Consider the following 19,566-nt stretch of genomic DNA (forward strand, 5'->3'; position numbering starts at 1 on the left):
AGTCTGCAGCGTCGCAAGTGGAGCGTGATGATTCAGAGGGGAGTGCCAGGAAGCAAAGGGTTCCAGGGTCACCTCATCCACTGTTTTTGTTTTCTTATTGTAGCCGCCCGCAAATTCGCTTTTAATATCTTCCTCCTCCATTCTTCTGTACTCTTTTTTGAGGATTATGGTTTTGATACACGGGTTGGCAGCTGTGAAGGTGGACTTCCTGCCGGTGGCAATCAGGTCCCATTGTTCTAATAGAAATGTCAAGCGTGTTGGTTGTGCTGCAAACCCCAGCACTGTCTCCTGGGCGCTTGACTTACAAGGTGTGGGCCTAGGGCCACCTTGACCGCGGAAGCACACCGTGGGTAGTGCTTCAACCCTCTAAACTGTGGGATTCAGTGTGCCTTAAAGATGGCTTTGAATGGTGGGTAGTGATAGGAATGGGTAATGATGGGGGGAAAGGTAGACATTTTTAAAGGGCAACAGAGTGTTGAACAGAAGGGGTCTGGCCGGTGGCCCGGCAGGCTGGATGTTGTTTGTGAGCACACCGGGCCTTCTAAAGTCCTTCACACATCCTTTCACTTCATGGCACACCTAGGAAATAATCTTGTCTGCAGGACCCCAAGTGGGGCAAACAGAGGAGGCTGCTCATGCAGGAGGGACTGGGCCCTTCCACCTTGGAGGGCAGAGGAGACCACTATGTACATATCTATAACTCATTCCGTGGTATGAAATTAGGAAGCTCTGTTTTAATGTTCTAGCTAGCAGGTTTTCTTATCTACATTTCCCCAAACCTCCTGAGTTGTCAAGTCTTGGTCTTCAGAGCAGTGGGGAACCACCAGGACAGGGGCCTGGGGCTAATACTCAACTTGTCATAGTCCAGGAAATGGTGCTTAAAACTTTGCATCTCCCGGGCGGAACTCATCTGCTTCTATGGTCTCTGACTGAGACAACGCCTCCTTCGCATCCCCCCCACCACCCCATTATCGGGCTTTCACGCACTAGCAAGTCCAGTTGATCCATTCTGTCTTCTCTCTCAGATTCATTTTTTAGGTCCATCCCCTGTATTATTGTTTATTAATCAGTCTAATAATTGTATCTAGTCTCATTTCTATCTATGACGGAAAGATCAAGAAATAGTTTGAACATAATCAACTCTACTCCAATATAAAATTAAAAAGTTAAAAAAATAAATCAAAACAAAACAAACAAACATAAAGAAACAGTTTGATATTTGGAAGTAAAGAGATAGCAGATACCAGAAGAGTTAGAACGCACAAAGAATTTGCCCCTAGGGAGCAGGAATTGGGCGAGAGGGGGGTGGCACAGGAGACTGCTGTTTTTGTGACACAGCAATATGCCTCTTCGAGCTAAATCTAGTCCACTTTCCACTTTGCTGCCACGGAGATGATCCTACATCACACCTCTCAATAGGTTGCTTGCTTAAAAGCTTTCACTAGCTCCCTGGTCCTATCAAAAGCAAGCTCCTGGGCATGGCTTTCAAGGCCTCTCTCCCCCTCGCATCTGTCAGTCCTGCCCTATCACACTTGACGTGCCATTTTACCACACCACATCTAGTTTCCTAAATGCACAAACTAGTTTCATTCCTTTGTGCCTTTATACATGTTATTTCTTTTGCCTGGAGTATTCTCATGCTGCTGTGATGATAGCTAATGGCACGAGGCTAAGTGCTTTTTGTGTTTTATAGCTGTTCATTCTCATATCAACCCTGTGGTAGGATTACTGTTATCTCAATAAAGAATAAAACTGTGACTTAGAGAGGTTAAGTAATTTACTCAAATATGTAGCGTATGGTGAGGCCAAATTTGAACCCAGCTATATGACTCCAGGACTCACGTTATTTTACCTGTTCATACTTTAAAAACTTTTCTCAGACACTAAATTTGAGCAGGATTTAAATTGTAAAACGTTTTAGAAGTCTTCAAAGTACAAGGAGAAAATATAAGTGAATTGCTTTTCATCTCAGAGTAAGCATGGAACAAAGAACAAAATTACAAAGGAAAAGTGACAGATTTGACTCTAGAATTTTTAACTTCTTTCATCAAAAAGGCCCATAGAGTAAAATTAAAAGACAAGTAAAAATTATCCCAAAATGTGCAATATATATGAAAGATAAGAGAGTAACATTCTCATTTAATAAAAAAGTCTTCCAAAGAAAATATAAATAACTTGTTTTTAAAAATGGGCAAAAATGTAAATTAGTTAAATCATGAAAGTAGAATGCAAATGGCCAAACATATTTTTAAGGGAAGTGAAAATGTAAAATGATAATGCACCTTCAAGTTGACTGAGAATAAAAGAATAGAGCTAGTGATTTGGGCCAGCGACCCTTGAGGCAGGAAGTATGGCAGATGAGCAAGCTCAGTGCTGAGAAGGGCATAAATTGCTTCAGTGTTTCTGGAGGGCAATTTGGCAGAATGCAGTAAAAGCCTCAAAAATGCTCACACCCTTTGACTCAAAAATTACATTTCTGGGAATTCATAATTCAGGGATTGACCAATACTTTCTATAAAAGTCCAGATAGTAAATACTTCAGGCTTTGCAGGCCACATATGTCTTTCTTGCTTTTCTTCTTTGTGTGTGTGCTTTTTTTCTTTAACCCTGAAAAATTGTGAAAGCTACTAGCTTGAGGGCTGTAGAAAAACTGGTTGTGGCCTGAAATTGGCCTGAGGTCAGTAACGTGTGCAATGTTGACTGCAAGAAAGTTCATCACAGTGGACTTGGTAATAGCCAAAAGGATAAAGCAACTAAATGTCTGAGGATAGAAATTAGTTACAACCAGGTGTGAAACAAGTTTTTTTAAGTTTAAAAAATTTTCAGAATGATATTTATTGCATGAGATTGTATTCATGATTTGTTAAGTGGAAAAATACAGTTTACCAAAGAATATCTATGTTATCCCAAATACAACATAATCATGTGTATATATGCATAGAAGAAGAACTGGAAAGATATAAACACCCTAAGATGTTGATAGTGGTCTTGGGGTGGGGGTGAGATTGTAGATATTTGGTTTTTTTGGTTGTATGTATGTGTTTCCAATAGTGAATATGTATTGTTTTTGTAATAAGTAAAAATAGAAGAAACGTTGCTTGGGCAGCAACAAGGCCCTTAGTTGTCAGTTTGAGAAAATCTTCCCCAAATTCACTTGCCCTCTCTCTGTGTGCTCCCTGAACACGTCATGATCTTTTTTATTTTTCCTAACAAAATGATTCTTTTATTGCTGTTTTTTTTCATAATGATCTTTTTTTTTTTTTTTTTTTTTTCTTTTTGCGGTATGCGGGCCTCTCACTGTTGTGGCCTCTCCCGTTGCGGAGCACAGGCTCCGGATGCGCAGGCCCAGCGGCCATGGCTCACGGGCCCAGCCGCTCCGCGGCATATGGGATCCTCCCAGACCGGGGCACGAACCCGTATCCCCTGCATCGGCAGGCGGACTCTCAACCACTGCGCCACCAGGGAGGCCCCATAATGATCTTTTGACTACCATTATTTACTTAATTGAAGAATGGTTAATACCTTCGTTTAGTTATGCATTCCTCTATTATTGGACATCTGGGTTCCCAGTATTTCACTGTTGTAAGTATGCTGGTTATTTTCTACTTGCTGTCTGCCAGATCCATTTTCCTTCCTTCTCTGCCGGACTCTGTGCCTCAGAAGGCAGAACTTTCATAGACTATTTTCTCTGGGTTCTCTTGCCGGCTGGCTTCCTGTTAGGATTGACCAGTGGGTGATACCAAAAGCAGGTTGGAGAGTGGAAAATGGAAAAAGGTTGGGGTATTTCTTCCCACCTCTTTTGCTGCTTTGGGCCTCTAAGGCTCCTGTAAGGCAGCACCTACCGCTTTGCTAATTTGATCTCCTCCCCTTATCCCTCAGTCCTAGCAGTGGTAACAGCTTCTTACTGTTGCAAGAGGCTGGGTACCTTCACATCGAATTGTTTCCCTTCACCCAACCCTAAACCTAACCCAAAACTTACGAAAATAGTCAGTTCAATAAAATCTCTTCCGTCGAAACACCTCAGTGGAAGTTGGCTCCTGTTAGGACAGACTGGTGTATTAAAGAACGCTGGTGAGGGACTCCCTGGTGGTCCAGTGATAAAGAGTCCGCCTCCCAGTGCAGGGGACGCAGGTCCCATCTCTGACTGGGGAACTAAGATCCCACATGCAGCGGGGCAACTAAGCCCCCTGTGCCTCAACTAGAGAGTCCGAGTGCTACAAACTGCAGAGCCCACGTGCTCTGGAGCCTGTGTGCCACAACTAGAGAGAGAAAACCCGCACCAACTAGAGAGCTCGCGTGCCACAACGAAAGATCCTGCATGCCGCAACGAAGACCCAATGCAGGCAAAAAAAAAAAAAAGAACGCTGGTGAACATCATGGATCACAAATCTTTTATTTCTTATGCAACAGGCCCTGTATTCTCACATTTTACATCTGAGCTTTTGACTATTGGCAAGGTAATTATAGAATGATTTACACATTTCCTGAAGCAGGAATTTGAATTACTGTGAGGCCAGTGTTTGGGAATGTAACATTTTGACTATTGTTCTCCACTTCTCGAGACACTTTTTGAGAAGTAAGACTCCATTGCATTTTATTGAAGAAATCATATACTACAATATAGTGGTGTTCAAATTTTGATGTTTTCAGTGGAATCCATAAGAAAATATTCATAAATATCAAGCCTAACATATAAATGAGATAAAAGTCACATACAGATTTGGGGGAACCTTCTTTTTCATCTTTGAGGCAGACTTAGGACATCCCTGCAGAATTCCCAGGCCCCTTGGAACACATTTTGAAAATACAGATTGGGAGAGTCCAAGAGTCTGGAAGATATATCCTTCATAAATATCAAGTGTCTATTATATTTCTCTAGGTTAGATTCCTAGAATTACATGGTCAACCATGTGACTTTGCCAATTGCCCTTCAAAACACTCTTCACTGTGAATGATGTTGCTTTCCTCATTACTGCATCTATTATCAAATACACACAAACAAAAAACATTTCCTAATTTCTCATCATAGTTTTAATTGCATTTTTATTATTTTTGAGAGTTTTTTTTTCCTTGTCTATTTGTCATTTGTATTTCCTTTTCTCCTCTTCCTTCCCACCTTTTTTTAGCTGCCTTTTCATGTTCGACCATTTCTCTATTCATTCAATACATATTAATTCCTTATATCTGGCTATTACGCTAATGAATTTAAATGACAAACAATACAGTTATGCCTGTGCCCTCACGGAGCTCACAAACTAGCAATATTTGAGTCTTACTATTTATCTTGTTTAATTCAATTAACAATATAGTAGTATGGCAACCCTTTGTCACTTTTGTTATGAATAATTTTCTTAGTTTGCCTTTTATTGAAGGGTGTTTATTATTTACAAATTTAAAATTTTTTAACGTAGTCAAATCTATGGATCTTGGTTTTTATGCCTGGAAAATCCTTTTAAAACCAAAGATCAGATCAATATTCACTTATATTTCTCCTGATATTTTTTACTATTTGAATTTATAGATTTAAGTCTTTAATAATCTGGAAGTTGTTTTGAGAAGCTCTAAATTGATTTCCCCCCACCCAAATATCTAATTTTTTTTCTAATATCCAAATAGCCAATTTTCCTGACATCATTACTGAACAGATATCCTTTTCCCACTAATCTCTGATGACAAATACATCATGTATTAAGCTCTTTTATACCCTAGGCTATATTGGGTCCTCTATTTTCTTTCATTCATCTGCCTTTGGATTACTGTGCCAATGGCAAAGTTTTTAATAGCAAATGGGTAATTCTCCACCAAAATTCACTCTTTCCAAATATTCAAAATATTTATGTTTTCAGATGAAATTTATTAACTAACTTCTTATTATAAAAGTAATGCATTATGAAGACAAGTTGTGGAAACTTTGAGAAAACATGAAAAAATATAAAGAATGAAACAAAACCCATACCAAATTCTATGACCATTAACATTTTGCAGTATAACTTCCCATCTTCTCTGTGTGTTTATGTATATATTATTTCTACAAATGTTACTAAGCATACGGTTTTGTAAACTGCTGTTTAATCATCATATATGAGCATTTCACCATGTCATTAAATATGCCTTTGAAATATGATTTTTAATGACACATTAGCCGAGGCCTCTAGCATAAGGGTCGATAGCAGAGTGTCAGCAGGTAGCTCTCACAGCCTCCTAGACTCAGTCATATCCTTTACTCAGTCATAGCAAACTAGCACTGAGGTCACCAATTGCTGCCACATGGATCAACATGGCATGCCTGCCACTGTCATACCTCACAGCTTGAAATCAGCTGTTGGAAACTTGAAATTGGTTTTGACTGTAATTCACTGGATTATAATGAGTTTTGGAGCATTTGCCACCTATAGCTCATCTGTTAGGCATGTGTAAAAATGACTCAGCCATAAGATATTAGGTAGCTAACAGATAGGCAAAAATGTAGGTTACTCACACAAGAACTAAATTTGAATTGATTTAGTTGTAAGAGATTCCTAGCACCATATTGCACAATCTTATTTTTGTGTTCCTTTAAAAATCATTAACTAGGGCTTCCCCGGTGGCGCAGTGGTTAAGAACCTGCCTGCCAACTCAGGGGACACAAGTTCGAGCCCTCGTCCGGGAAGATCCCACATGCTGCGGAGCAACTAAGCCCGTGCGCCACAGCTACTGAGCCCGCATGCCCTAGAGCCCGTGCTCTGCAAAAAGAGAAGCTACCACAATAAACGCGTGCACCGCAACGAAGAGTAGCCCCCGCTTGACACAACTAGAGAAACCCTGCGCGCAGCAACAAAGACCCAATGCAGCCAAAAATAAATAAATAAATAAAACAAATAAATTTTAAAAAACCATTAACAAATATAACTCGTTTATACTTTCCTTAGAAAAGGCTGAACAACTCGCATGAAAACAAAGCATATCCATGATTTTCTTAAGGATTTGGGGGAAGAATCCTTAACATTCGTGATAGAATATTTAAAACTCCTTGAGTTTTTCTTAAATTGCAGTGCAAGTTTACTAAACTATATAAACTAGGGGGCTTTGAGTGTGGTATTGAGGGCTACATGTAGCTGAGATCCTAAGAAAGCAAAGGGTAAATTTCTAGAACAAGTCATGCAGATATATTTATAAGCACTTTCCAATGTATGGGAACATAGGCTTATCTCTAACAAAGTTTCACCAGGCCTGAGTGTTTATCTTTACTCTCCCACACCCTATACACACAAACACATACACACGTAGTATATATACTTAAAACTTCATAAAATAGGAATTATCTTTTTTTTTCACTTACCTTTCCACAGAAGTGTTGCTTACTGAATTCCAAGATGTAAAATATAATAAATGCCAAAGCCTTGAAGTATATGGTTACTTAGGATCTGAGTTTCCCTCTGTCTCAAGGGAATTAAAAGCTGGAATCTGAGAGCAAAAAGCTCAAGGAAGCGACTCTGGATGGCCTTCCCTTGTGCTTCATCTGAACACTTTTTTAGTAAACTGCCCAGCCCAGCCCGTACTGATTAGGTGTAGAATTCTCTGCCATTTAGTACAAAGTTTTTCCTCTGGAACAAGCATATTATCAATGAGTCATTTCCTCCAATTGTTAGATTTTCCTGAATATTTTCTTGTTTACTTAAGCCATCCATGGAAGACCCTAAAATCAATTTATGTTGGAGACTCCCTGATACTCTTTAGTTTGCAAAACAATTTCCTGCTTATTTTGTTACCTTGAATATTTATATCCTCTTTGCTTATTCCTTTTGTGTATTTTGCTTTGGAATACATTGGCCTAGCTTTTTTTTAGAACTGCTAATTTTGTAATCTATCTTTTGGATATTACATGGTAAGTGTGAATATGACATTCATTTCATGGGGGAAAGTGCATTAAAATTCTTTAAACTTCTTAGGCATTCAAAAATAGAACTTTAAGAAGCTTGTTTAAAACATATAATATGTAGAATCAAATCCTTTCCCAAAACCACACCCTCCATACCTCATGTTACCAAATTATTCTGGTAAAAACTTAAGCCAGGGCTTCCCTGGTGGTGCAGTGGTTAGGAATCTCCTGCCAATGCAGGGGACACGGGTTCAAGCCCTGGTCGGGGAAGATCCCACATGCCGTGGAGCAACTAAGCCTGGGCGCCACAACTACTGAGCCTGCGTTCTAGAGCCCACGTGCCACAACTACTGAAGCCCGCGTGCCTAGAGTCCATGCTCTGCAACAAGAGAAGCCACCACAATGAGAAACCCGCACACTGAAATGAAGAGTAGCCCCTGCTCGCCACAACTAGAGAAAGCCCACGCGCAGCAATAAAGATCCAACGCAGTCAAAAATAAGTAAATAAAATAAATAAATTTATTAAAAAAACCACAAAACTTAGGCTAGCAAGAGACTGGAAAGGCAAGAGGAGACAAGAAGTAGATCTCTCATATGCAAATTATACTGTGTTTTTATTTTGTTAAGTAACTTCCTTCTATGATACATAAAGTTCATCATTATTTAGGTAATATTAGGAGACAAACATATTTTGCCAATGGGATTGTATTATTACTCCTAACACCTTACAACTTAAAAATAATTTTAGCTTTCATAATGTCTTCACAGATATTGAACTTTTTTTTTTTGATATTGAACTTTTGATCCTAAATGCTTTTCACAAGTTTTTTCTTACAGAATGTACTGACACTGAAATGTTTACTGAAATGTTTGCTTATTGTGATTAATTTTGAGTTTCCACAAATGAAATGTTATGAATGGGAAGAAAATATTGGAAAATTAGAAAGAACATATACTTGTCTCCTGTTTTTGTTGTTGTTGTTCACATAGTTCTTTTATTTTTTAAACACTTAAAAAAATACATATTTATTTATTTATTTTGGCTGCCCGGGTCTTCATTGTGGCATGCGGACTTCTTAATTTCGGCATGCTTGCAGGATCTAGTTCCCTGACCATGGATCGAACCCGGGTCCCCTGCATTGGGAGTGAGGAGTCTTACCTACTGAACCACCAGGGTAGTCCCAATTCTTTTCGTCATAGATATTTTTCCTCTCCTTTTTTCACAAGAAAAGTTAAATATATTACCTGACATATACAGTTAAATTTTATCTTGGAAATAACAACAAATTTGGTTCAGCTGATGCTTCTGTGAGGACCAATGAGTTAAATGAAAGTTGCAGACTAGTGCTTGACACCAAGATGAGGAAAAGGATGCTAATTCCCAGTCACCATGCACTTCTCCACTGCCATTTCTGGTCTCCTGCCCACCATCCCTTTAGATAGTCTTATCTCCCGGGTGATTACGGAGGTTTTGTCCGCAACATACTCCAGGGTCTAGGAGGAGATGAGTGTACAGCAGCAGCTGTCTCTCATTTGTGTTGTTGAAGTCACAACTTAAAACTTGAAAAAAAGCAATCTTTGATGTTACCATTTACCATAATTTTTTCGTCAGCTGCATATTATTTCCTACCTCATCCCTGAATCTTAGAAACACATATGAAACATTGTTGTCTTGCCTTGCACTGTCTTTTCGTTTTAAGTGAGTATTTTGCTTCTAAATATAGGCAGAAATTTTACAAATTTTGATTGATCTTACCACTAATAACATAGGATGTGTTGTTTTGGTTTTTTAATTTAGGCTTTGGAGGCTAGAGCCTCAAAGGAGGGTTTCTGAGCATTGCAGCTGCACAGAACACTGATATTCACAATTTTCTCTTTCCTTACCGTCTATCTTTATCTTCCATTGGGAAAGTGAATATAGCGTTAAGAATAGTAGCAAGCCTCACCAACCAAGCACCAGGACAATACAAAAGTGACTCTGAAAAGGACTCAAAGTCTTCCCATATGAGTGGAAAAGCATACTATTTAGACAGTCACTTGATTTTATTTCTCCTCCTCCAAAGAAATATCTAATATTAAGAAATCCAGTGTTCATAAGAGGGAAGTATATGAATACTTTAAGGCAAATTTTAATCTACTTACGTATTATTATTGCTGTGTATAGATACATACAATTCTAGGGAATTGTAGGGAAACCTAGAAGAGTTTAAAGGCTATAATTATTACAAAAGATTTTCCTGATTACATAGGTCCCGGTTGGACTTGCTAACATCACAGTATTTGTAACTCTACTTACCAAACTTGGTAGGACAGGTTAATTTACTCATTTACTCACTGGGGGATGTTTTAGTGGTAATTTAAAATATTTATTGCTAAACTGAGCTCCTCAAGACTGTATCGATATAATATCCATATTTTAAAATAATGAAGATAATTAGGCATTGTATATTAGAAATATGTGAATTATTAGAAATATGCAAATAGACATTTGTACTACTATTATGTACCAAGGTTTACGTTTTTTGAAAATACAGAGCTTTATAATATCAGTGTTATATCTTATGTTGTGTATGTAAGAGTTAGGCATGTATTTTAATTTTAATTATTAAGGACACAGTTTTGCATGCAAAATCAAGCAATGTATGAAAGTTTTTTTGTAAGAAATCTGTTTTGGAGACACTACCTTATGGAAAAACGTAAGCCTTTCAAACTTCTTTGATGTGATACATTCATCACCTGGTGGCAACTTACTAGAAACCCAGTGCATGTAGTAAAGAAAAAACTCATCCCAAAAGTATTTTGGGAATTACCTATAAAGAAAAATGTGGTAGGTTTTGCGTAATTTTTTAAAAATAAATTTATTTATTTTATTTATTTATTTTTGGCTGTGTTGGGTCTTTGTTGCTGCACATGGGCTTTCTCTAGTTGTGGCGAGTGGGGGCTACTCTTCTTTGCAGTACACGGGCTTCTCATTGCGGTGGCTTCCCTTGCTGCGGAGCACAGGCTCTAGGCGCGTGGGCTTCAGTAGTTGTGGTGCAGGGGCTTAGTTGCTCTGCAGCATGTGAGGTCTTCCCAGACCAGGGATTGAACCCATGCCCCTGCATTGGCAGGCAGAGTCTTACCCAATGCGCCACCAGGGAAGTCCCAGGAGAGCTGTCTTTTCAATCCATCATCCATCTAAAAAATAGGGCTATTTGCAGTTTTTTATTATTGAGTTGTAATTGTTCTTTACATATTGTAGATACTGGCTCCTTATTAAATATATCATGTGCAAATTTGTTTTCCATTCTGTGGATTGTCTGCAACTAGAATTCTTAGTCCAAAATAATACAAACACTTTTGAGAAAGGTCCTGGGTTACATAATTTGCCCAAATTCACTAAACTATTCACTAAACTAGCACACTAAACTAGTGTGCTAAAGGCAGGTCAGGACTGACATAATTTGTGGGGCTTAGTGCAAAATGAAAATGCAGAGTCCCTAGTTCAAAATTTATTACAAGCAGAGCATTAAACCAAAGGCAGATTCCTTCTAAGCATGGGGCCTTGTGAGACACAGGTTACAAACACATGAAGTTAGGGGGACAGGGAAGATTTGAATCTTGGGCTTGCAGGAAAGCCCTTGGTCTTTCCAGTAAACCATACTGATGATTGTTCATTTTTTGTGCACGCTGGATGAGGGTGATGTCAAAAAGCAATTTCCCACAGCAGGTTAAAAACTGAATTGTAGGTCAGGAGTTCTTTCTGTGATGCCTGTTTGCCCTCTGTTCAATGGGTATTTGGTAATTATATTTGACTAGGTAGAAAGGTAATTTTTGACCAAAGGCTTCACAGTATATTCTCAGATGTCAACTTGCTAAGACTAACTCCTTTAAATTCCCTCTCTCTGAAATTCTTCCCTCAATTCCTCCTTCCTGATAAATGTGTCAGTAGTTCAGTGGTGATGAAATGTTTGCTGCTGGACATCTGGGTGTATCTGGACGCAGAGGAACATTCTTCTGTATCTACATAATAGTTGATACTAGTGGTTGAGTTAAATTTTAGTTTCATTCAAGAGTAGGCTACTTTCTAGATGCAATTTTATGCTTTTGCTGATAACAGTAACTTTTAGTTTAGTTGAAGAGATATATATCACCTCTTAAGGAGACAATTCTTGTCTGTCATTACGGAAGATTGGGGAACTATAACTTTTCCAAAAAACCGGAAATATCTCAATCCTAATATGAAAGAAATTCTGCTATGTTAGGCTAGGAATAAATTACAGTAAATGTTCCCCTCTTATCACGTGTATTTCATCTGCTTGATTCTCATAATAGAATACTAATCTTAGGGACTTCCCTGATGGTCCAGTGGTTCGATCCCTGGTTGGGGAACTAAGATCCCGCAAACCGCACAGCACAGCCAAAAGAAAAAAAAAAAAAAAGAATACTAAGTTTACTTTTTAAATGTTTTTTGGCCGCGCCGTAGGTCATGTGGGATCTTAGTTCCTCAACCAGGGATGCAACCCCTGCCCCTTTCAGTGGAAGAGCGGAGTCTTAACCACTGGACCGCCAGGGAAGTCCCAAGTTTACATTTTTAGTTTTAAAAAATCTTAAGATTCCAGAAAAGTCTTTCCTGTCAGTCTCTGCTAGTTAAACTAAGCTGGCTAGGTCACTTGGGTTTTTCCCAGGAGAGCCCCAAGCGAGCAAACTCTTCCCTCCAGTTCAGCCCGCCTCTGCTCTCTGACCTCTCCTTCAGCCCTGCCCCGCCTCGCCGACCGCCTGCACCCCGGCCCCGCCCCTCCCCAGGCCACGCCCCTTCCCACATCCATCTCCCTTAACCATTTCCTCAGTCGGTGGTTCTCGCCCCGCCCCTCAGCGCCGCGCCGCGTTAAAGTCCTGCCCTAGGCCTCTCTGGCCCTCTGGAGGACTTGCCGTCTGTGTCCGGCGGCGCCGGGCGGCGGTGGGCGGGTCTGACGTGTGGCGTGAAGAGCCAAGCGAGTGGGCTGCCGTGTCGGGGCTTTTTCGGCTCCAGTGTTTTGGCGATGGGGCTTCGGGAGATGTGGAGACTCATGTCGAGGTGAGTGAGCGAGCGGCCTAGGGCAGGTTCATCGGCTGCGCTCGCCCGGGTGGAAAAGGTCGGGGGGGTGGGGACTGCCTGGCCTTGACGTTTCGAGTCGCCCTTGGAGGCGCAGCTCTCAGACCCGACTCCCGACCCGCCTGGACCACCCTCAGCCGTCTTCTGGGTCTCGCTGTCACTCCTTCTAGCACCTTCTTTGCAGCATCACCTTCGTTTTCTGCCTCTCTGGCTCTTAATGCAGCCTTGACCCCCGTTTCTTTCCTTTTTCAAAGTTGAGTAAGTTTGGGGGACACGCAGGGTTTCACTTGGGGGAATTTTGTGGCATGTTTTGTGCTGCTAACAAACGCTCGTGCTTTGCCAGTTGTTATCTGTGCTCGTGGTGTGATTGTTGTTCAGCTCTGTCGCGTAGTTCCAGCGTTAGTGCAGCTGTCGGGAACTTTGAGGCGAGTGCTGCGCCGCACAGCTTGGCTTGGGGGAGTATGTGTGCAAACGTGTTTAACTTTTTTTTTTTAAAATATGGAACGCTTCACGAATTTGCGTGTCATCCTTACGCAGGGGCCATGCTAATCTCTGTATCGTTGCAATTTTAGTATATGTGCTGCCGAAGCGAGCACCGTGTTTAACTTCTGTAAGTGCTACTCAATGCAGCTTGCACTCAGCTGAGGAAATCTGGTAGCAATCACTGTAGGAAGTTAGGCTGCAGCAGTCTTGAGGCCTACCGCCTGCCCCCATGCATTACCAGGTATCAGCTCAGGCTGCTTGAAGGGAGAACCGGCTAATTTCCTCGACAGCTGAAATTCCTAGGGGTTTTTAGTCTTGGATTTCGCTTTAGGGCAAAGGGATGGGAGTGGTTTTTGATTTAAGAATACTTTCAGCTTTAGGGAAATGTGTCTAGTCGTTTTAACTTTGTATCCATGCACCTGGTATTCAGTATTTGAAGAAAAATCTAAGAGTTGCTTTCCTTCTTCGTTGTTTTTTTTTTTTAATACCTTGAAATTAGTTGTCTCTGTGCCTCTAACCAGCTCACAGAAGGAACTTGGCAGATATAAAGAAAATCGGTACATATAATCACAGCTGATGCTTTTTTGAAGCTGTGAGCAAATACCGAATTAATGGAGAAACAAATTGGGAACACATGTTTGTTAACAAAATTAACTGACTTGGGAAAGAATCTGTCATTCCCAGAGTTCAGATTGGCTTTGTTGCACGCCCAACTGCAAGGTGCAGACTGATTAGGCGAGTCCTGGACTGGTTTGGGGGCTTTGGTCAGAGATGCCTTTTCCAGGGCCAGCCCTGGAGTGGGTATTACCCTGGCAAAGCAGAGACCTGAGGCCAGTATCATCCAGTCTTAACAGCCTAATTACAAATGTACTAAGGAATAGGGTGCCACCGTTTTCTGAGAGGAACTAGGGTCCCTGTGCTGTGGTTGACATTGTTGGGCAGTCCTTGAACCCTGGCTTCCCTTGGCTTTTATGGCACTGTCTTGCTTTCCTACTACCACTCTCCACTACTTATCTTGCCCTAGTGCCAATACAGCCCTTGGAATTTTCTGTTATTGTAGTTCCCCAGTAAAGTACCTCTCTCTGAAGATAGCTCTCAAATTTGTATGTCTAACCTTGATTTATCCTGAGCTCTAGTACTAGTCACAACCACCTGAATGTCTCTTTTGCACCTCAGATATACATTGGCACGTAAGTGCAACCCTTATGCCTCCTCTGCACTTTCAACTTCATAGCACTATCTATTCTTCTAGATTCCTAAAGTTATCTCAGTTCTCCCGCACTCCCAATCCTTCTCTCTTCCAGCTGATTCGAATTTGAACAATCCTCTCATTTATCACTTGTTCTTTTTGCAGAAACTTGATTAATGGACTTATCTCTTCCCAATTTGAATAGGTTCTGCACATGACTGCTAGACTAATCTTGCTGTAGTTTACTTCAGTGCCTTCCATTCCTCTGCTCAAAAGCTCTTAGAGGTGTCCTCCTACCTATGGAATTAAATAAAAAGTTCCCAGCGTGGGTTTCAAAGATTAGGCCCCAGTTTGTAGGCTCAAGCAGCCTTCAGGCCATGGTTTTCAGCTGTAGCTTTCTCACTTATTCCTCATAGAGAGCTTAGAGGTTCTTAGGCCTCAGTGATTGTCTACACATGTGACTTCCTGAAATGTCTTTAGTTCTAACATTTCTTTCAAACTCCAGTCTTTCTTCTCCACTCACTGTTGAATATTTCTCCTTAGGTCATTACAACCTCAAATTCAAAATGGAATTCATATTTCATCCTACAAACCAGCTAGTTTCCTTCCCAAGCTTTTCAGTACCTATTTCTCCTAGCTCTCTTGGCGTGAAATCTTGTAGTCGTTTTTGGCATAATTCTTTTTCTTTTCCATTGAGTTTTTACTTCATAATAACTCAGTAAATCATTGCCTTGTTTCCACAGCTGGTGTTCATCAGTTCATGCCTGAGTTACTTGGCCTTGGACTTGATTTTCTGTTCTATTCACATTCTACCATGCCTAGTTCTGCTGTAATAATCTTCATTAAGTACTATTTTTATTATATCGTCATCTTAAACAGTTTCATGAAAAGTTAATTTTGTAAGCCCATGTGTGCTTTATTGGATAATCAAAAATCTTCTAAACGATAAGGTCCTCATCCTTCTAAGACAGTCGTTTTTAACTTTAGCATGTATGAGGATCACCTGGAGGGTTTGTTAAAAATAGATTTAGGAGCCTTACTCCACAGTGTCTGATTCAGTAGGTGTGGAATGGGGCGAAGCATTTGCATTTCTGACAGGTTCCCAGGTAAACTGATTGTGTAGGTCCAGGAACCACACTTTCAGAACAACTGCTGCTAGCAGCCAAGTTGACCATCACTTGAAGGAAATAAGCCTGATAAAGTGAATTAGTAAATTAGTAGTAGCTGGAATGTGCATGTCTCTTCCCTTCCACCAGATGGCACTTTGGGAGTCAAAAGGAAGGAAAGAGACCATAAATTCAGAATTACTTGGAGACTCTGAACATGCAAATACATTTCTGAGATATAAAAGTTAATACCAGATTTTAAATAATAGCTGAGTATAAATTGGAACATATAGAAGTAATATGATTGTATAGAATCTGGCAGGGAACTTAGCTGTACTTAGGTTTGTTTTCTATTTTGCTTTATAGTAACTGGTCCAGAGATTTTTTTTTGACCTGTAAATGCCATACACAGTGGTTCAAACTTGCATTTGGTAGGTTTACATTAACTTTCTCTGAGTGAAATAGAATTCTATCTCGTATATAAAACTGGGACTTGAAGCCAGGCCTTGTGTTTCTCTTTGTTTATTCTTTATGCTGCAGGTGGTACTTAAACTGTTAAATAAAACCTGCCAATCTGGCAGCATCCTCATTAGCCTTGAACTGGCATTTGGGTATTGGCCATTAAGGAATTCAAAGTTATTCTGGATCTAAAGAAATTAGTGCTTAAGTTTTTTGATACTTAATTTTTCTTTTTGGAAATTTTTTGAGTTAAGTTGAAAAAAATTTGAGAAGTGGTGCTTTAGGGTAAGTATAGTTCAGATTTTAGAAGTCTATATGAAATCTCTATTTTAAAAATACCCCTAAATAAGGATCTGTCACTTCAGGTTAATTTTTTTTTTTGAAGTGGACCATTTTTAAAGTCTTTATTGAATTTGTTACAGTATTGCTTCCGTTTTATGTTTTGGTTTTTTGGCCGAGAAGCATGTGGGATCTTAGCTCCCTGACCAAGGATTGAACCCACACCCGCTGCTTTGGAAGGCGAAGCCTTAACCACTGGACCACCAGGGAAGCCCCCCAGGTTAATTTTTATAAAGTATTGATTTTAATGACAACTTGTCTGAACTTTGGAATCTTTTGGGGAGCTTCAAACAAAATATCTATGTCTGTGTTCCATCTCCAGAGTTTGATAATTGGTCTTGGATGTGACTGGGGCTTTGGAATGTTTACAGTAGTCCCAAGTGATTGTACTGTGCTGACTAGTTGTGGAATTACTGGCTTAGGATAAGAATATTTTACTTGTGGTAAGGCAAATTCAAAATACGCTAGTCCAGGAATGTGAAGTGTGACTGACTTAAATTAGTGATTTTCCTCTTTTTTTGTAGTAGTATTCAATTTGAATGTAATAGAAAATGAAAGTAATACAAATTCTGAAAAGTAAGTTAGATTACAAATATTTTTATGAATTCAGTCAACTAGAATGTGGTTACAAGTGGTAACAATGGTCATATTGCCCTTTTTCTTAATGTCTCAGCTGAACTTTTGCCCTTCAAATAATCTCAAGGTATCCTTGAAAAATTAATAAATTGGCAATTTATCAAGTCCATCAGATAGTATCTGTGTCTTTGCATATGCACAGCTCCTGTCAGGCTGCTGCTGCTACTACTGATCTCAGCTTTGACCTCTCCATATATCTTTTTTTTTTTTTTTTTTTTTTGCGGTACGCGGGCGTCTCAGTGTTGTGGCCTCTCCTGTTGCGGAGCACAGGCTTGGGGCGCTCAGGCTCAGCGGCCGTGGCTCACGGGCCTAGCCGCTCCGTGGCATGTGGGATCTTCCCGGATCGGGGCACGAACCCGTGTCCTGTGCATCGGCAGGCGGACTCTCAACCACTGTGCCACCAGGGAAGCCCTCTCCATATATCTTAAATCTCACTTCTTGTATCCCAGTACAGGTTTCCCCTGCTTTCCGAAAGTAGAGCATTTCTGTGAAACCTCGCATAAGCCAAAATGGTGTAAAGTAAAGAAGCAGTTATCTTATGACACATCTTGCTAATAGATGTACAAAACAAATTGAGATAAAGCACAGAGGCTCCCACAGTTCAAGTCTTTGGTCACTTGGTACTGAGAGGCAGAATGCAGTTCCTGCGGAAGGAGCTCAGTGGTGCCACTCTCACTGCTCGGGGTGCATGCTGCCTCTATAACATCTCGCTTCAGAACAAACACTGAACGCTCTTTTTGCTCTTCACCTGTTTTCATAAAAGTGATAATCCTCTTTGGATTTCTTTGGATTAGTGAAAACAGGTGCCAATGTAGGTCTTTGGAAAAAGCAAAGTGGTGTAAAGCAAACTTTTTTTTTTTTTTTTGCGGTACACGGGCTTCTCACTGTTGTGGCCTCTCCCGTTGCGGAGCACAGGCTCCAGACGCACAGACTCAGCGGCCATGGCTCACGGGCCCAGCCGCTCCGCGGCATATGGGATCTTCCTGGACTGGGGCACGAACCCGTGTCCCCTGCATCGGCAGGCGGACTCTCAACCACTGCACCACCAGGGAAGCCCAAGCGAACTTTTGAAAAGCAGGAGATGCTTGTATCTTCCTAATTATGGTATTTTTATATGCATCTCTCTCACTAAACTTTTGAGTTTCTCAAAGGCAAGAACGATGACTTTTGGGGGACTTTTTAAAAGACCCAAAGACAATTTGATGGATTTTCATGAACATACTCATTTCAGTGGCACCTGGATCAAGAAACAAGATAGTACCAGCATCCAGGAGCCCTCTTTATGCCCTCTCCAGTCACTACCCTCCCCCATGTTGCTTTGCTTTTACTTTTAATTAGAAAGTATCAATACACGAAGTACTTAAATGTACTATATTCTGAAGTCTATAGCAAACTTTTATATATGTGAACAGTCCTGTAACCATCATGATAGAGACAACTTCCAACACTCCATGTTTCCTCATGCCCCTTCCCAGTTTCCCCCACCCTCCACCATTCTTACTTCTGTTATTATTGATCACTTTTGCTAAGTTGTATCTTATGCTTTGTATTCCTAGCCTAGCAAACACTTTTAAAATAACAGACTTAGAGTTGTATTGTATTTGTTTTGTAGCCAGTTTTCTTTTTTTTTTTTTTTTTGCGGTACGCGGGCCTCTCACTGTTGTGGCCTCTCCCGTTGGGGAGCACAGGCTCCGGACGCGCAGGCCCAGCGGCCATGGCTCACGGGACCAGCCGCTCCGCGGTATGTGGGATCTTCCCGGACTGGGGCACGAACCTGTGTCCCCTGCATCGGCAGGCGGACTCTCAACCACTGTGCCACCAGGGAAGCCCGCCAGTTTTCTTTTCGTAACTTCTGTCATGACTGTTTTTCTATGTCATAACTACTATTTAAATATTTTTAAATACATATTTTTCTTGGCTATGTAATGGTTTTGTAGAGATGACAGTTTTAAAAATATTACTATATTGTTAGATACTTTGTTTCCAGTTTTTTCCTTATGTAAATAATTGTTGCAGACATCTTTGTAAATCAAACTTTGATGGTGTCTGAGGTTTCCTTAATACAAATGCCTGTGAAATTACTAGGTCTGTGGGTATGATCATTTTAAAGGTTGTGGGTCTGTATTTCCAGCTTGCCTACTGGAAAGGCAATACCAATTTATATGTCTCACAGCAATGTCTGAGAATGCCTGTTGCATCCTTATCAAACTTTTTTTAAATTAGCAGTTTTCTTTAACTTTTTTTATTTTTATTTTTTTAAATAAATTTATTTTATTTTTGGCTGCGTTGGGTCTTCGTTGCTCCACGTGGGCTTTCTCTACTTGAGGTGAGCAGGGGCTACTCTTCGTTGTGGTGCGCGGGCTTCTCATTGCGGTGGCTTCTCTTGTTGTGGAGCACAGGCTCTAGGTGCACAGGTTTCAGT

The 19,566-nt window shown here is 40.5% G+C and overlaps 1 protein-coding gene across 2 annotated transcripts in view; it reads left to right on the top strand.

The window, feature by feature from the left end:
* The first annotated feature begins 12,725 nt into the window (after nt 1–12,725).
* HIBCH (3-hydroxyisobutyryl-CoA hydrolase) overlaps nt 12,726–19,566 on the top strand; it is a 92,028-nt gene continuing 85,187 nt past the window's right edge. The window contains exon 1 of one of the 2 annotated variants that reach the window (XM_082630753.1): nt 12,726–12,914. In XM_082630753.1, coding sequence (XP_082486879.1) covers nt 12,880–12,914 — 35 coding nt within the window. In that variant the 5' untranslated portion in view covers nt 12,726–12,879. The remainder of the gene's footprint in view (nt 12,915–19,566) is intronic. The other variant, XM_082630752.1, reaches the window with a different exon arrangement.

This window comes from Mesoplodon mirus (genome assembly GCF_964341445.2).
Source record: "Mesoplodon mirus genome assembly, chromosome: 8".
In the NCBI taxonomy this organism is placed as follows: Eukaryota; Metazoa; Chordata; class Mammalia; order Artiodactyla; family Ziphiidae; genus Mesoplodon; species Mesoplodon mirus.